Source organism: Elephas maximus, chromosome 3, assembly GCF_024166365.1.
Source record: "Elephas maximus indicus isolate mEleMax1 chromosome 3, mEleMax1 primary haplotype, whole genome shotgun sequence".
Taxonomy (NCBI): Eukaryota; Metazoa; Chordata; class Mammalia; order Proboscidea; family Elephantidae; genus Elephas; species Elephas maximus.
This window is the reverse complement of record NC_064821.1, coordinates 89,331,082-89,349,748: the sequence shown is the minus strand read 5'-3', so window position 1 is coordinate 89,349,748 and position 18,667 is coordinate 89,331,082. Positions and strand designations below refer to the sequence as shown.

At 42.9% G+C, this 18,667-nt stretch overlaps 1 protein-coding gene across 4 annotated transcripts in view; it reads left to right on the top strand.

Moving 5' to 3' along the window:
- Window positions 1-5,949: 5,949 nt before the first annotated feature.
- The window catches only part of EFCAB14 (EF-hand calcium binding domain 14), a 35,131-nt gene continuing 22,413 nt past the window's right edge, over window positions 5,950-18,667 (top strand). For 2 of the 4 annotated variants that reach the window (XM_049879205.1, XM_049879206.1), the window contains exons 1-3: window positions 5,950-7,148; window positions 8,579-8,727; window positions 14,213-14,358. In XM_049879205.1, the coding sequence (XP_049735162.1) occupies window positions 6,967-7,148; window positions 8,579-8,727; window positions 14,213-14,358 (477 nt within the window). In that variant the 5' untranslated portion in view covers window positions 5,950-6,966. The remainder of the gene's footprint in view (window positions 7,149-8,578; window positions 8,728-14,212; window positions 14,359-18,667) is intronic. The other 2 variants (XM_049879208.1, XM_049879207.1) reach the window with 1 other exon arrangement.

Below are 18,667 nucleotides of genomic sequence, written 5' to 3'. Positions count from 1 at the left end.
GGCATCTCCTGTCTGGAAGGGAGATGGGAGAGTAGAGGGTGTTAGAAACTGGCAAAATGGTCACAAAAGGAGAGACTGGAAGGAGGGAGCGGGCTGACTCATTAGGGGGAGAGCAAATGGGAGTATGTAGTAAGGCGTATATAAGTTTACGTGTGAGACTGACTTGATTTGTAAACTTTCACTTAAAGCACAATAAAAATTATTTTTAAAAAAGAGACTAGGAAGAAAGGCCTGGTGATCTGCTTCCTAAAATCAGCCAATGAAAATCCTATGGATCACAATGGTTTGATCTGCAACGCATCATGGAGATAGAACAGGACTGGGCAGGGTTTGGCTACCTTGTGCATGAGGTCACCTGAGTCAGGCCCAACTCAAAGGCGGCTAACAACAACAAGCACCAAGAAGTTCATGCAAAGAAGTTTCCTGTGGCAAATGGAAGCGAGATTTTCTATTAGGTAAATGAGGATATATTCCCACGAGTATTGGGTCATCATCAAAGTCACATTTAATAAATCGGTAATAAGTCATACTGAATCCTTAACAAGCACATTTGATGGAATACCTGATATTTATTAAGTACTTATTACGGAACAGCTGACAGTTATTGAGTACTTACTATGTGTCAGGTACATTATTTCTTCAGCTACTCTGTGAGGCAGGTATTACTGTGGCCAGCTCATGGGCATGCAACCAGTATAGTCACACAGCACTCCCAATTCAGAAGGGGACCCCCATACTTGGGGTTTAATGCTCTATATTCACCATTTCAAATTCTTGATAATTTTGTACTTGAATTCGTGTTTCGTAAGTGAAGTTCGATGGAACAATGGAGAATGAACCACGGACTTGGCCTCATGCATGGTCCTGCCTCTTGTCACCTCCCCCCCATCCCTGGGATGGGTCCTTGGCTGCCTTTCCCAGGCCCTGCCCAAGGACTGCTGCCACCCTCTGTCCCAAGGGAGGACCTGGGGTCACAGGGAGGGTTGGAGTCAGGTGTGCATGCCAAGTCACATTGAGAAGTTGTCTTCTACTCTTAATAATTTGCTTAGAGTCTTTATTATGAATGGATGGTGATGTTGTCAAATATTGTGATGATCCTATTGTTTTTCTTTTTATTCCATAATATGATGAGTTACATGGATTTTCAAATGTTAAATCAATTTTGCATTTCTAAAGTGACTCCCACTCTAGGCGTCTATAAGGATCAGCACTCACCCACGAGCATCACCAGGCCCAAAGAGTACATCATTAAATGGTAAATAAAAAATATCATGACATGTTGAGAAATTATGAAAGAAAAAAGCTTTATTCTTGTTTTTTGAACAAGGGGCCCTGCATTTTCATTTGTACTGGGCCCCACAAATTATGTAGCTGACCCTAGATACTATCATTACAACCATTTCACAAAAGTGGAAACGGAAGTTCAGAGAGGTTTAGTAATTCGCCCAAGATCACACAGCTGCCAAGTGTCAGAGTTCAGACATGAACTTGGATCTCAGATGAGACAGGATCCCATGATCTCAAAAAAAGAGCTTCAGCCCAGGAATTAGAAGACCTGGATCAAATTTCTGACTATAGCCCTGGGCAAGTTTGCTCCCACTCTGTGCCTCGGTTTCCTGAACAAAAGTACTCTGTGATATCTTCCAAGGTAGCACACGGTCTCAAGATGTGGCTTTGCCACTTAGACAGGCTATGACTTTGAGCACAGGGAAATCACCTTTGCCCACCTTCCGCACAGAGCTGATTTGGCAGATAATAGCACCCACTCTGCAAGACACTCTACAACATACAAAGCACTTGCATGCCCCTCCTAAGCAACAGTGAGCAGAAGGCTAGGCAAGAATGTCATTATCCCCATTTTACCTACAGGAAAGTTGGAGCACCAGAACTGGGAAGTGACTTGCTCAAGCTCACATAGGCCCCTTCTCTCTCCCTGATATATTCCACTGCATTTCAGGCAAGTTTGGAAAGATTAAGAGGACTCCACTGGCATAAGGTCATAATAAGAACACCCCCATATGAACATATGAGAAGATGGGTCACACCCTTGGAGAGTCCTGGGGCAGGGGGAGGGAGGGCTGGGCAACATGGGCCTCTCAGTGCAGGACCCCCAGCTCTGAGGGGCTTGGCTCAATCCCTGACCTTGAGGGTTCCAGGTCTGAGGGAGGAGGCCAGAGAGGTAACCAAGATCTCCTAAAAAAAGAGGAGGAACACCTGCCTAGCAACTTTCAAAGGGTGACTCAGTATCCTGTGAGATGTTTACCCAAGACAGGGTGGGATGGTATCTACACACCGATAGACAAACAGGCAGGCTGAGGAACTGAGGGACAGAACCAGCAGAAGCATCCCCTTAACTCTCGACTCTAGTCCTCAGCCTCCCCACCCACCAATAGTCCACTGGCCAGTCCTGGGAGAGGTCTCTAGCTGTGGAGAGGGCAGAGTCTGGCTAACCAGAAGCCATTGCAGCTGGGTGATGCATCCTTGGCCCTGCCTGGCTGCCCCGGGTTCCTCAGCCCCTGGTTCCTTCGGGGAAGATGTGGCATCTACACACAAGAGAGCCACAAGCCCAACCCAAACCTGGGGTTTCTCTACCAGTGGGACTGGCTGCCCTGGGCAGCCACCTCTTTTGCCTGGGGCTTCTGGTGACCACAAGATGTGTTTATATAGTGGTTCCTGAAGTCAGGGAACCGGGCAGAACAATCTGACCCAAAGGTTCTAGGTCCTCAGTCTCATGGGTCTTTGCACAGTTCACTTCCTCAATTCCTTCAGGCCTCTGATCAAATATAACCTTAACACAGAGACCCCACCCCCTTTTCTTTAGCCATCTCCTATCTCTCACCTGACACCATCCTCTCTCCTGTCCGTGCCCCGTCCTTACCAGAAGCTCTAGTACAGAGCTACCCAATAACACTTTCTGTGATGATAGAAATGTTCTTTTCTGTGCTGCCAATACGGTAGCCACTGACCACATATGGCTCTAGAGCATTTGAAATATGGCCACTGAGGAACTAAATTTAAATTTCTATTTAATTTTAATTAAGTGTAAATGTAAATTACCATGTGTGGCCAGTGGCTACTGTATAGACAGTGCAGCTGTAGAGACAAAAGAAGACAACAAAAACAGGACTGCACCATAATTTGGGGCTTCGAAAGCACTTACACAAGCATCTTCTTATTTGTCTGCCTGTAGAAATAGGTGTGTTTACTCCACTTTACAGAGAAAAAATACTGAGGCTCAGGGCAGTGAAATGGCTTCCAAGTTGACAGAGGTAGTAGGTAGTAGAGGCATAATCTAACCCCAGACCTCTTGATTCCAAAATGCCACTCATACCTCCATAGCACTCTGCCCACTTCCGTGTTGTTGTGTGCTATCGAGTGGATTCTGACTCATAACGACCCCACAGGACAGAGTAGAACTGCCCTATAGGGTTTCCTAGGCTGTAATCTTTACAGGAGCAGATCGCCAGGTCTTTCGTCCTGCAGAGCCACTGAGTAGGTTTGAACCACCCACCTTTCCATGAGCAACTAAGCACTTAACCACTATGCCACCAAAGCTCCTTCCCACTTAAGTAGTCATCACATATTTATTGGGTCATTGACACTAAGTACCTGCTCTGGGCTAGACAAGGTGAATTGACAAAAAGACATCTTGTCTGGTTAACTACAAGTCATTGTATCCTTGGCTCTGCCCCACTGCCCTGGGTTCCTGGTTATACATGTAAATATTATTGAATTGGCAGATGTTTTGTTATATATATTTTTACTACAATAAAAAAAATGTTTTAAGACAAATAAGATACAGGCCCAGGCTTTGAGTGGGAATTCCTAGGACAAAGTATAATTGCCCCCGTAAGAATATGGTATAAAAATTGCTTTGATTTTTTTCCAAGTAGCTGAAAGCACTTTGCTTTAAATACCATCTACATTTGATGGTTCCCATATTTACATTTGAGGTTCCAACTTCTGCCCAGAACCCCCAGCGTACATACCCAACAGCCTACTCCACATCACCCCTTGATTATCAAATTGGCTTCTCAAGCTTAACTGTTCACGACGAACTTTTAATTTCTCCCCATCCATACCAAACCAAAAACCCATTGCCATCAAGTGGATTCCGACTCAAAATAACCCTATGGGACAGAGTAGAACTGCCCCATAGGGTTTCCAAGACTGTAATTTTTTACAGAAGCAGACAGCCACATCTTTCTCCGGAGGAGTGGCTGGTGGATTCAAATTGCCAACTTTTCTGTTAGCAGCACAGCGCTTAACCTCTGTACTTAACTTTAAACCTGCTCATCTCCATCTCAGCAAGTGGCAATGCCATTCTTCTAGTTGCTCCTCCCCAAAACTTAGGTGTCATCTGTGACTCCTCTGTTTTTCATGCCTTTCATCTGATTTATCAGCAAATATTGTTAGCTCTACCTTCGAAAAGCATCCAGATCACTCACTACTGCCACTCTAGACTGTCATCGTGTCTAAACGGACTGTTGCAATAGCCTCCAGACTACTCTCCTTTGCCAGCCTCTCCACATTCAGTTTTTCATACAATAGTGAGAATGATCTTTTTAAAAACTAAACCAGAGCATGTTCCCCCTCAGTTTAAGCCCCACAATGGGCTCTCAAAGTCCTAACAGTAGTTCATAAGGCCCTACAAGAGCTGGCCCCTGATACTTCTCTGACTTCCTTTCCTAACACTCGGCTCTTTCAGGTCCAGCCACACCAGGTCTTCCTGGTCACCCCTTCCTGAGGGTCATTGCACAGTTCACTCCCTCACTTCCTTTGGATTTCTGATCAAATGTCCCCTTATTACAGGGCAGTCCCCATCCCCTTATCATGTTTTGATTTTCCCCATAATTAATTTTTTTTTGTTTGTTTTTAACGTTTAATAGAGGCCCTGGTGGTGCAGTGGCTAACAGATGGGCTGCTAACCAAGAGTTCAAATCCACCAGCTGCTCCTTGGAAACCCTATGGGGCAGTTCTACTCTGTCCTATGTAGGGTTGCTCTGAGTAGGAATCCACCCCACCGCAACGTTTGTTTTTTTTGACATTTATTATGTTTGCTTGTAGTTGCTCTCCTCCCTCCAGAGTTTAAACTGCAGGGATAGGGTTGGTGGAGAAAATACAGGGCGCCCACTTAATTTAAATTTCAGATAAACAATAAATAACTTTTTAGTGTATGTCCCAAACGTTGCATGAGCCAAAAAAAAAAAAAAAAAACCCACTGCTGTCGAGTAGATTCCGACTCATAGCGACCCTACAGGACAGAGTAGAACTGCCCCATAGTTTCCAAGGAGCGCCTGGCGGATTCGAACTGCAGACCTCTTGGTTAGCAGCTGTAGCACTTAACCACTACGCCACCAGGGTTTCCATGATCCATATTTATGCTTAAAAAAAAAATTGTTCGTTGTTTACCTGAAATTCAAACTTTACTGGGTGTCCTGTATTTTTATTTGCTTAATCCGGTAACCCTATGCAGAAAGACAGGGACAATGGTTGTTTCGTTCATTGCTGTATCCCCAGCGCTAAAATAGCTCCTGGCACCCAGTAAGCTCTCAATAAACATTTACGGAATGAAATGAATGTGTACAGTGTTTCGTTAATCTGAAACACGTCTAAACTTTCGGTAATAGCGAATCAGAAGGGTGGAGCCTCTAGCCTGGGTTAGCCCAGTTCACTAGTGAAGCAGTTGAGGAACTTTCGAAGCCTGCCAAGCAGCTGGATGTTTTCTTTACCCCGCCGCAGCTCTCCAGCGAACAAAACTCCGCCTAAGCTCTGGTGAGCCAAAGGTCCCAGGTGGCCCTCCCGGGGGCGGGGCCTCCTCTAACCGGTGAGCGGGGCCCAGACCTCGGCAGAGCCAGGGCCCCTTTAACGCCCCGCCTCCCCGCCACCACTCGGGCCCACGGGTGACGTCACCCGGAGGGAGACCAATGGGAGCGTGGCTTATTGGCAGGCGGCCCCAGAGGCTGCTGCCAAGGGGGAAGTAAGCCGGGGCTGGAGCGATGGCCCGGGTCTGGAGCCCGCGGCCGCCGCTGCCGCCACCAGCGCGTCGGGAGCAGCCGCGGCCCGAGTCGGGGCGGGGGTATGAGTCGCGGCTGCAGTGGGAGCGGTGCGTGTGAGTTGCCGAGAGTTGCCTGAGCCAGAACATCTCAAACTCTGGGCAGGAGCGCTTCAGGTGGGCTGAGCTGGGGTCACCCCTCAGCGCTGCGCCCCCCGGGCCCAGGCAGCAGGACTGGGTCTTCTCAGGCGCGGGACTGGCCCTTCTCAGGCCGAATCCCGGAGCCGGGCTCTGGGTCTTCCTCTCGTGGGCTCCCTTCAAACTCGGGACGGGGGCCGGGGAACAGTGAACACCCTAGACCAGGGCTTCCTGGCCCAGGCATTTTTCCGGCGCTTTCCAGGGCTGTGTCGGGGTGGCAGCCTCTAGAAGCCCCCTCCTGCCAGTTGTCCAGCCAGAGAGGGGTTACGCGCTCCTACTGTCTTCCTCTGCACTCCCCTCTGTGCTCATCAAAAACAAGCTTCTTTTTTCTCTCTATTGGAAATCCTACACTGTAGCTCCAAAACACTACCGGTGTGCCCTTCCCCAGCTCCTAGAGCACCCTTAGAAATACTACGGGCTTATCAGGGCTGAGAATCAGTCTTGATTTAGCTTTTCCTCTCTTTGGGAGATAAAAAGTTACTCTCTTTCCAGCCTTTTAACTAATTGATCTAGGGCCTTAACCATTTGGATCACCAGCTTCCTGGCTTCCCCTATGTGACTTACCCCACCTATCTGAGTTCCAGTTTTCTCTGGGCTCCAACTTCCAGTCCCTAGCGGATCTAGTCAGTCCCACCCCTGGGTGGGAGTGACTAGGGGGCTCCAGCCCAGAGTTCCCCACCCTGGAAGGCAGCTCCAAGGCACCCAGAGAATTGGGCGTAGGGTACGAACCTGGCAGCTCAGGAGTGGGTGCTCCACTCACCCCCCACAAGAAGATGAAAAAGCGCAAAGAACTCAATGCATTGATCGGCCTAGCTGGGGACAGCCGAAGAAAGAAGCCCAAGAAAGGCTCGGGCCACCGCCTGCTTCGCACTGAGCCACCTGACTCAGACTCTGAGTCCAGTTCTGAGGAAGAAGAGGAATTCGGTGTAGTTGGAAATCGCTCTCGCTTTGTCAAGTGAGTGAGGGGTGGGATGGGAAGAAGACATCTTTGCACTACCAAGGGGCAAATTTAAGAGAAGAAAAAAGGATATAAACCTTAGAAGGCAAAGAGGGAGAAAAGGTGTTAGGTAGAAGACAAGTACAGATCCTGAATGAGGGATAGATTAGGGATCTGTCTGTAAGTGTGAAAAGCTCAGAATCTAGGGTGAATGTGTGGACTTGGGGGATATGCCAAGAGCACAGGAAGTGCACGGTGGGAGAAGACATGCTAAGAACAGAGACATAGGGACAGAGGAGCTTTGGGGATAGGGTCTCTAAAAAAGAATGCAGGAGAGACGGGGACATTCAGACTGCGTATTACTTATTTTTTGCACTCCTAATGAACCTGAATCTTGGTAATGGGGAAATAGGATGCAGGACATAGTGTAAGAAGTATGAGCCCTGAGAGTAGATGAAGCGTGGGGACAAAAAGAAGAGGCAGCTTTTTCCTAAAACACTTTTAGATGGAGTGGCCACTGGACAAATCAAGTAGTAGTGAGCTTTAAGGACATTGGGAATGGGGCTTAGGGTATGAAAGAGCTGAAGGGGAGCTTTGAAAGTACCCTTGGACCCTTTCAGGGAGCAAGCAAGGACTAGGCAGAAGCTTGAGGTGCTAAAATCTTTTGTTTGAGGTATTTTTTTTGTTTAGAATGTCTGTTCTTTTATTTTGTTAAACAAAGAATTTGCTTTCTAAAGAGTTCTGTCAAGTTAGGTAGTTAAGGACCATCCTGGGTTTGGAGTGTGAAAGGCTGAGGAAGCATTAATCCTGAAAGTCACCCTACTGGATTAGTTCAGACCCTGAGTGCGGGTTGAAGTTTGGTGTGAAATCCAGCCCCTTTCTATGTTTCCTCTTTCTGAGCCAATAAGCTAGAGTGTATCAGATGTCCACTTAAACCAATAGATCGTATTTCTTTCATTCCATTTGCAGTAAAACTTGCTCAAAAGTTTGTGTAGTTTCAGTAAACTGAAACAGGGTCCCCTGGAATAAAGGCATGTGTGTCTGAGAAAGTGAAACAAATGGATGTAGGTAAATTACAGTACAGAGAAGCAATAGTCTTTACACTTTTCTGACCTGAGCGTCTCTCCAAAGACCCCCCTCCTGAATTTATGATGATGGCCATGAGCTGCAGTGCCCACAGGTGCTTCCTGTGGCCCACAGGAACTCCTGTTCCATGTGCAGTTTGAAACCTTTGTACTCGATAGATGAACTCTTCGTAGGTCGTATTATTTAGTCACGTTCAACCTGCAGTTCAGACTTAAGTGCATTACCCTATGCCCCACAGTAAGATTTAAAAAAAAAAAAAGATTAGGGAAGATAATTGCACGGCAACACATGCATACTATTTCTAATAAAGCTGCACTCGGAATCACTTCTGTACTCATAGTTGTATCTGTTCTTACAATCAGGGGAGACTATTTACGATGCTGCAAGATCTGTTATCCCCTCTGTGCTTTTGTCATCCTCGCGGCCTGTGTCGTGGCCTGCGTTGGCTTGGTGTGGATGCAAGTTGCTCTCAAGGAGGATCTGGATGCCCTCAAGGAAAAATTTAGAACAAGTAAGTGGTTACTCTTGCAGAGTGTAATCTTGGAATCTTTTCCAGGTCCTAGGATAAAGTGGACCAAATTGAATTAAATAAGCATTTCACCTAGTCTGATGAAGCAATTATATGTTGCTTCCATGTTTTTATACACTTTCTTAGCTGCCAGTTTGAATGCTTAACAGTTATTTGTTTTTAAACCCTCTAACAAAAAACAGTGCTTACGCACCATCAGGACAAATCACATCTGAAATCATGGCATTGCAGGCAGTGCTTAGAGTGCAGGAAGGGAGAGCTACGGTCCTGGAGTCCAGAGCCTCGGTTAACCTCCACCTGTGGCCTGAACTTTCCCAAGTATGAAGTGGTAATGGCAACACTGGGCTGTTTACTTCCACCACCCAGGGCCACTTGAGAAAGAATGTGGGCATGTCTGGGACATAGGAATGGTTAATGATAATAAATAGCCAACATTTGTGGAGTGCTTACTGTGTGCCAAATCACAAATAAATTATTTTATCCCCAAAACAATCCTGTGAGACAGGTATTACTTTTATTATTATTGTGCTCTTAAGAAAACAGGCTTAGAATGATTGACTTATTTAGTGATTAAGTATGACAGAGCTGAGACTTGTACCTGGTCCTCTAATCCCTCCCCCACCAAATTCATGTTTATAGTCACTACTACAACTGTATCACTATTTTCAGTGGCTTTGTAAGCTTGCAAACATTTCCCCTAGTACCCACAGACCTCTTTGATATCCACTTGGGTTAGTAATGTAAAGTTGAGTAGTACTGGAGGGTAGGTTTTCTGAGTATTTATCAGTTTTTTAAGTTTAGGGCAAGAACTGATAGATTTCTCTCATATCGTTAGCTGTGCTTGTATTTGTGACAGTATCTGTTTTCAAGGAAAAAAACCTTTAAATACCATTAATGAGCACTTCATTTTAAAGTTTTAGGAAATCTTTGTGATTCTTTGTACTAAATTACATATTCATGACTGGCTTACAGTAGCCCTAATAGTGTTTACCTAATAGTGCACAGCTAGTAGAAATATTTGTTTCGTGGAGTTTTAAAGTTTAAGGGGCTTTTTTTAAAGTTAAAGAGTTTTATATATTCTAAATTGTAAAGTTGTATTTTACCATCCAATCTACTTTTTTCTGAAAGGTCTATTTGCTTAGTAGCTTCAGCCACATTTAATGTAAATAATCTTCCTTCAGCAATACTGTCATCTTTGATTCCATGTTTCAGGGGTTAATTTTTTAAGCTAAGGAACCATTTTCAACTTAATCACGAGTACCCTAACCTTAATAGCGTGAGCACACCAAGAAACCGACAGAAAGGCTCTCAAGGTTGTGAAGAAATCCGGCCCCAGAGTTCAAGTTAGAGTTGTTTCCTTCCTTCTCTTTTTAAGCTTGGGAAATCGCAGCATCCTAGCTTCCCTTCACCCCAGCTGCTTTTTGCTGCCCATAGTTATTCAAGTTCTGAACCTGACCTGGGGACAGCTAATCCTTAGTTAATGTGATAATGACATTCTCAGTGGTGTTGCTTGAAAAAAAATGTTGAAATACTAACTTTAGTTTTCTTTTCTGAGCTTCTGATTCAGGGGATGGGACTGGATGAGTCACAATTCTCTGCCAAAATCATCCTGACCTATATGTTCTGTCAACTGGTTAAATCAGAGCACAGAATAAGAAAGAATGATACTTGTACTCTAGTTATTTTTCCTCCTTGATGGTTGTCCTTAGCAGTATTGCAAGGTGTGTTTAAGGCTGGTGTTTTCTTTGTAACGTAAGTAGTGATCATAAGTTGGGAATGAGATTCTCAGAAACAATGTTTAACATATAAATAACCACTGAAGACCCCTGACCATGCCATCATCTCTCTGTAATTAGTTGGGCCTCCTGAGCTTGTGCTATTGCTTGTTTTGATCACATATAGCAATTATTTATAAATTTCAAAACAATGCTCAATTCTACCCTCCAGGGATTCCTTTTTCTAACTGCTCTGTGCTTGTGTTTACAGGACACTGATGTAATTTATACCTTTGCTGAGCTTTACAGAGAATTTTTGTTTAGAAATGTGTATTTAAAATGTGGTACATGGAAAAGACCTGGCAATCAATCAGTCAACGCATGTTCATTGAGCACCTGTTAATACCAGTCCCTGGAGGCACTATATTTAAAAGATGCCAGGCATTGCACCCTGGCCCATGAGACCTGCTCTCTACCACTAAGCAACATTCCCCTGGGAGTCTGAGTGCATCAGTCAGCCAGCTGCATGAAGCTGATTTGGAAGTATCAGTCCAGCTGCTTTGTTGGCTTTGGTTTGCTACAATAGAAATGCCAGCACCTGTAATGTCTATAAGTGGGACTTCGTGACGGAGGGAAGGGGATGTGCCTGGAGCATAGCCAGCCCATAGCCTGAACCATTGTGGGCCAGTTTCCCAAGAGTGTTTTGTACTAAATGGGGTCAATCTTATTAAGCTTAAATGATCTTTCTTTGAATTTTGCTTCTACTTTAAAGATATTTCTATAAGTTGATTTTCATTTCTTGATTTTCAAGAGGACGGTAGAAGTCACTGACTCAAATAAGACGACCTGCTTGTCCGACTTTAATACCTTTTTGAGAGATTCAGAACCCCTTGTTCTTCATTTCGGTAAATTTTCAAGACACTTTTGAGGAAAGGAAGGGAAATTGCTTAAATATCTGACACAGAAAGAGAAGTGGATAGGCTTGGTATTTTTCCTTGCAGTGAAGGAGTAACTTGATCCTTACACTAAAGGTAGTGACTGGTCTTGAGACTCTTAGCTCAGTATTCTTTTTCCAGAACCAGCTGTGTTAAAAGAACTCAAACACTATTCTTTTCCCAGCCATGCCTCTCTGTCACTCAACTATGAAATGCTAGTGTGAAGGAAAAGAATTTGGAAAAAAACAATAAATCAGGCATCTCCTTTTCTGGTCATCCAGACAGTGACTTAGTGAAAAACAATAGTTTAAAGAAAAAATAAAAGTAGCAGTTTGGTCACTTTGTACAAAACTTAAAAATGGTCTTGTGCTAATGAGGGCGTTAGGATGTAAGTATCTGTGACAGCTGGAGTGTACTAGAAAGAGTACAGGTCCTACAAGCAGAAGGCTTGAATCTGGGGTTGCTCATTACTAGCTGTAAAATTTAGAACAAGTGACTTACTCTTTCCAAGTATCTGTTTCCCATCCAAAAAATGTGAAGATGTATTTGTGCTACCAGAGCATTTTGCGCATTCCTCATCGTACCATCTGTCACACTGTATAGTAATTCTGTGACCATACTTCACCCCTCGTTTGACCTAGAACTACAGGGTCTTTTCTGTATACTAGTGCCTAAAGAGCAGGGCTGGGTACAGGGTAACCCATTGCCATAGAGTCAATTCTGATTCATAGCAACCCTATAAGACAGAGTAGAACTGCCCCATAGAGTTTCCAAGGAGCGCCTGGTGGATTTGAACTGCCGACCTTTTGGTTAGCAGCCATAACACTTAACCATTACACCATCAGGGTTTCCGGGCACAGGGTAGGGGCTCAATAACAAGTTGGTGAATGATAATTACATAAAAATGTATTGCAAACTGTGAAATCACTGCGTAAATATAAAATATTGCTATCAGCACTTTGGCATACACCATTTTTTCTGTCAAAAATGGTGTATGCCAAAATCTCCATTTCCTGATCTTAAAGATCAGGAAAAGAGCTAAGTAAGTTGTTCTGAGTATTAACATACTAAATTTTAAATGAGTTGCTTTCCATGTGAAAGAGCATGAATTAGTAATCATAAGTTGTTTGCTCCACTTCCTCCCATTTATGTAATAAAAATGCCTCTACTTGGCTTGTCTCTTAAAAAGCCCAAAATCAGATAATAATTCAGATCTTCTCTCAGCTCACACAATCCTTAGGATCCAGAGTGCCTTCAGGGCTTGTCAGCTTTATACATCTATTAGTTAATAACTGTACCTAGGTTATTTATGTGTTTGTCTTATTTCAAGGAGCCCTGGTGGCACCGTGGTTAAAGCGATTGACTGCTAACTGAAAGGTCACCAGTTTGAAACCATCGGCTGCTCCACGGGAGAAAGATATGGCAGTCTGCTTTCGTAGAGATTTACAACCTTGGAAACCCTGCAGGGTCACTATGAGTAGGAATCAACTTGATGACAGTAGTTTTGGGTGTTGAGTATCTTATTTCCTCTTCCACTTCTCCGTTCTACTTAATTGGTGTAGACTGCAGGAAGGAAAGAGATCCTTTCTCCCCATAAGATGTTTGACCACCTGAAAACCGCAGGTGTGGGATGAGTTTCTCTTTATAACACAGCTGAAAAGAAATGCAGGAAGTGCTGAGTGCTGCGTTAATTTAGACTGATGAATAAACATTCTCGCTGTATGATATGTGTGTTCCTGCATGTGTGTATCAAATGTCACATTAAAAGCACTCACAGAAATCTATTATTTACAAAGAAGTTCTTTGGTAGATATTTTTGAAAAATGAATAAAAAATTTCTGAATTTTCGTATAGCAGACTTGATTGAGGTAAAGATATTTTTATGTTTATTAACACCACCACCTCCAACTTTACGGGATTTTTTTGTTTTTTGTGTTGCTTTGTTTGTTTAGCTTAATAAGGCAACATTAATTCCATTTCATACCCTGTCATTATTTCACTGGACATGTATTTGAGTGCTTCTGTGTACCTGGCCCTGGCTGGACACTGGGAATATCTAATCAAGTAAAGACCTGGTCCCTGTCCTCAAGCAGTTCACTGTCAGACTGGTGGAAGAGACAGACAAGTCAAGAGTTGCAGGACAGTGCATTAAGTGCTTGCTAGAATTTGGAGCCCTGGTGGCGCAGTGGTTAAGTGCTTGGCTGCTAACCAGAAGGTCAGTGGTTCACACCACCAGCCACTCGGCTGAAGAAAGATGTGGCAGCCTGCTTCCATAAAGATTACAGCCTTGGAAACCTCATGGGGCAGTTCTGTTCTGTCCTGTAGGGTTGCTATGAATCAGAATCAACTCAGTGGCAACGGGTTTAGAGTTTGGAGTAGTGAGGCGGTAGTGGCCCAAGGTAGAGGCGCAGCTGTTTGAGCTGAATCTCGAAGGAAATTAACTAGGCTAAGGTGGTAGAAATGAAGAAAAGGTAGGCCACAGAAATCCAGGCAGAAAGAATAGCCTGTGCCGGGTCACTGTGGCTTAAAGAGCTTGATATGTTCAAGAGATCAGCTTGGCACAAAAGGAGATTGAAGAAGTAGGTGGAGTGGTGAGAAATGTGGTTGAGAGGTAAGCAAAGGTCAGATTTATTTAGTCAATAAATATTTATTCAGTACCTAAAGGCGTATTCTAAGTGCTGAGTATACAGAAGTGGACAAAACAAAGTTTTGCAGGTTGTATTTTAATAAATCATTTTATACTGGTCCTTTCTGCCAGTTTTTGTTTCTAAGAAAGTTGATTTAATAACTAATCAGGCAGTCTTTTTTTGCTTTTAGTGGAATCTAATCAGAAAAGTTCATTCCAAGAAATTCCCAAACTTAATGAAGAGCTACTCGGCAAACAAAAACAACTTGAGAAGATTGAATCTGGAGAGCTGGGCTTGAAGAAAGTCTGGATAAACATCACAGAAATGAATAAGCAGGTAGCAAAAGTGTGATATTTCTATGTAAACCATGAGTATTTACTTTTGTTTCCATTTTTTGTTTGTTTTTGGTATGATTTTGTGGGTATAGGGAAGTTGCTTCAGTTTTTTTTTTTTTAAATTGTGTCTTACACACTATGATCCCAACACATTCAAGTGAGGTAAAATAGGTAATAGTGTGTATTTACCAAATATTTAAAATGTTAATCCTTTTTACAAAGAAACAGAGTTTTACCAAGCAGAGGGAGTTGGAAATTTTTAAGTCAGCTTCTCCTAAGGAGCAGTTGAGGAATCAAATTTAAAAAGGAGCATCATCTAACCCTCAGGAAAAATGGGCACCAACAACCAAACCCACTGCCATCGAGTGGGTTCCAACTCAGCAATCCTATAGGACAGAGGAGAACTGCCCCATAGGCTTTTCAAGGCTGTAAATCCCTACGGAAGCAGACTGCCACATCTTTCTCCCATCGAGCAGTTGGTGGGTTTAAACTGCTGGCCTTTTGGTTAGCATCCAGACGCTTAGCCACTGTACCACCAAAGCTCCTTAGAAAAATGGACAGCCTGTTTTTAGTAGCTAATAAGAGCTTTTTTTGTTTAACGGAGTTAACAAACTTACCGAAGCAGCCTTGGAGTATAGTGCTATACAGTATCATTATCAGTTAATACTAGTTGTTCTAGACTACAATAGGAACAGGTGGCAGAGCTGGTTAAATACCTTGGCCAGACAAACAAGTCTACAGCAAAAACTTCTTCAATCCCTAAATTGGCTAGAGCTCAGCAGGCATAGATTCTAAAAGAGGAACTCTGCCACAGGAAAGAAGTTGTTCAAAGGATATTGATTGAGCATCTCCTATGTATACAGTGCTGTAGTTGCCACTGAGTAACTTAACCCCTGTCTTCAGTTTTTATAGTTACTTAGGACATACGCATTGGGAAAAAAAAAATTGGGATAAAGAGACAACCAAGTACCAAATGAATGATGCATTTGCAGAGTACTTAAAAATAGGTATGTCATCCTTCTTGGGGCTAAGAGAGTATTATAGAGTTTACAATCAGTCAGTGGCAAGAGAGCACTGCGCTGCTCGAAAGTGCTTGCAAATATTTCTGAAGCCAACTCCACCTTTTGATGGTGGTATGGGAGTGGGAGGCAGTTCAGCCCTGCAGACCAAAATTCGGGGAATGGTCTGGGGCAGTGGCTTTCAAACTTTTGCCTAGAACCCACAGTAAGCAGTGTTTTACATCTTTACCTGCTAAATACATACACATAGATAACTGAAACAAAAGTTTCTATGAACTGAAACAAAAGTTTCTATGAACTATAGCTTATCCTTAATATGTAATGATGCCTTATAAAATTTTCTATTCAGTTCTATGTAGTTTTTTTTTAATTATTCATGAAATAATTGATGGGTTGCAGCACATAGTATTTACTAGTTGTCATATATCCTTGGACTCTGAGTAATTAGAGGAAAACAGGCATTCACCCTTGTTTTCAAAAATAATACAGCCTTGCTTACATTCACAGAGAATATGAGCAGTTTGGCCATAGATTACATCCAGGTGAAAGTAGACCACATTGAAGCACTGAGAAATAATTAGCATCTTTCACTGGGGCAAAACATGGATTCCATATGGACTGCCAGTCATGGAGTTTACCATTCTGAGAAGAGCATGAAATCATTCAGGGTGAGGAGGCAAAGTCAGTTGTCTGTTTCCCATCTCCTTGTAAATGAACATATAGGAAGAGTCAGAGGGGAAATTGGTACCTAGGGTCAGAGGACACACAGATTTTCAAATCTTTAGTACATATTTTGGATTCTGGGTTCTTTTTAACCAGAAATCTGGAAACAAATGAATCATTTTCTTCTTGACCTATTGTCTTGAATGCAAGAAGTGCCTGGGAAGGCAGGCATACATGAAAGTTTACTTCAGTGCTAGGACTGCATATTTGAAACTGGGAGAGAATGAACTGGAAATGTTCTCCATTAACTTTAATAGATGTTCAAAGATGATGGAACGGACTGTTGAAACCAACCTGATGCAGAGAAACTCTCTGCAGCCGCCCAGGATGACGAGTGGTGATAAAGCAGAGCTTTAATATTGTTTCCAAAGAAAACTCATCAGTCTTTCAGTGATTTTCTAAAATTAATGTTACGTATCTCTGATGGTCTTTTCAAGTAAGCAGCATTGGCCCTAAACCAAAATAGGTATGAAAATAAAATTAATATTTAACCATGTTTGTATATCTAAGGGCAACTGTGTCAATTAAGATGCTTTTAGTGGCAAAAAAAAGAAAAACCTCAACATAGCTTAAACAAGAAAGTACATCGCTTAATGAGAACCGTCCTTATCACAGTGTGAGTTTAAATTAATGTGGCCTGGCAGGGGAGGAAAGCCATCAGTTTAAAGAGTCAAAATCAAATTTTGCTTTGAAAATCTTTAAATTACTATATTTTTACACAAATAATCGACACCTACATTTGTTTGCCAAGTGTACCCAACTGCACAGCTGTGCAATTTTTTTTTACATGTTGCTGTTAAAAAAATTAGCATAACACTTGTGAACAGGCAGGGGTACTGGGTTGGCAAACAAATGTAGAAGGCACACATTATTTGCAGAAAAATGCAGTAGTCATTAAAATCTCACTTTTCCATTTTATTCATGAAACCTCTCACTTTGTACCCATTCCCTTTCAATCACTATAGTGAGTCTCCTCATCTCTCTTTGGAGACCATTAATTCAACAAATGTTTACTGACCTGCTTTTATGTAGCTAGGCCTTGAATTTAAAACCAAAAAAATTATGATCCCTGCCCTCAAGGATCCTACAGTCAATTTGAGGAGACAGAAAAGTAAACAATTATACAACAGGCTGACAGACAATAAAAGCAGGTCCAAACGTGTGTGGTGACTTTTAGAAGTATGTATCTAACCCAGACTGGTTATAGCTGAGTCCTGAAAGGCAAACAGGAATTAGCCAGGTGAATTCTGCAGACAGAGAGAAAGGTGTTCTAGACAAAATATTAATATGTACAAAAGCATAGAGGGATGAAAACAGTGTATTCAGGGAATTTTAGTAGTTCGTGTATAGCTACAATGTGGTGGAAAGGGGCTAGAGATGACGATAAATCAGCAAGAGCCGTATCAAGAAGGAGCTTGAGTACACTTCTGCAGCACTCTCTGTATCTCTTTTCTGGCGCTCGTGCAAATGCCTTATGTGATAGTTATTTGTGTATGCATCTAATTATAGTAGAAGATTGAACATTGTACCCTGAGCCTTAAGCATGATGATGAAGATGATAATGATGGCAATGATGATGATGGTCGTGGCTTTGAAGATGTTAACTACTATTCATTAAATGACTTCTTTTGTGCAAGGCACTATTAGGTGCTCTATATATGTGATCTCCTTTCTTTTTTATAGCCCTATCAAGTAAGAGGCGGTATCCCCATTTTAGAAATAAGAAAACGTAGGCTCAAAGAAGTTAGGTGATGCATTAGTTATCTAGTGCAGCTATAACAGAAATGGTATAAGTGGATGGCTTTAACAAACTGAAATTTATTCTTTCACAGTATAGGAGGCTACAAGTCTGAACTGAGGGCGCCAGCTCTAGGGGGAGGTTTTCTTTCTGTGATTGTTCTAGGGGGAGGTCCTTGTCGCCTTTCAACATCTGTGGGCCCAGTGTTCCATGGAGATCTCCATGTGTCATGGCTAGGAGGTTCTGAGCGTAGGGACCACATGTCCAAAGGACTCACTCAGCTTCCAGCTCTTTTTTCTTTGTGGCAGTGAGGTCCCATCCCTCTCTACTCAACTTCTCTCTCCTTTTATCTCTTGTAAGATAAAAGGTGTGACTCAAGCAAAGGTGTGACTTTGAATAAGGGTATGACTTAAGTAAAGGTGTGACATGAGTCATACCCTCTTGTAAGAGGGTAGCTCAAGATACACCCACCCTAATCCTGCCTCATTAACATATAAAAACCTGTTGCCTTAGATTCTGACTCATAGGGACCCTATAGGACAGAGTAGAACTGACCCATAGGGTTTACAAGGAGCACTTGGTGGATTCGAACTGCCAACCTTTTGGTTAGCAGCCGTAGCTCTTAACCACTACGCCACCAGGGCTTCCCATTAACTATAGAGGTTAAAATTTATAACACATCACAAAATGGAGGGTAATTACATCAGATCACAAAAATGGAAGACAGCCACACAATACTGGATGGAAACCATGGCCTAGCCAAGTTGACATATATTTTGGGGGGACCCAATTCAATCTATAACAGGTAGTTTGCCCAGAGTCACTATTAA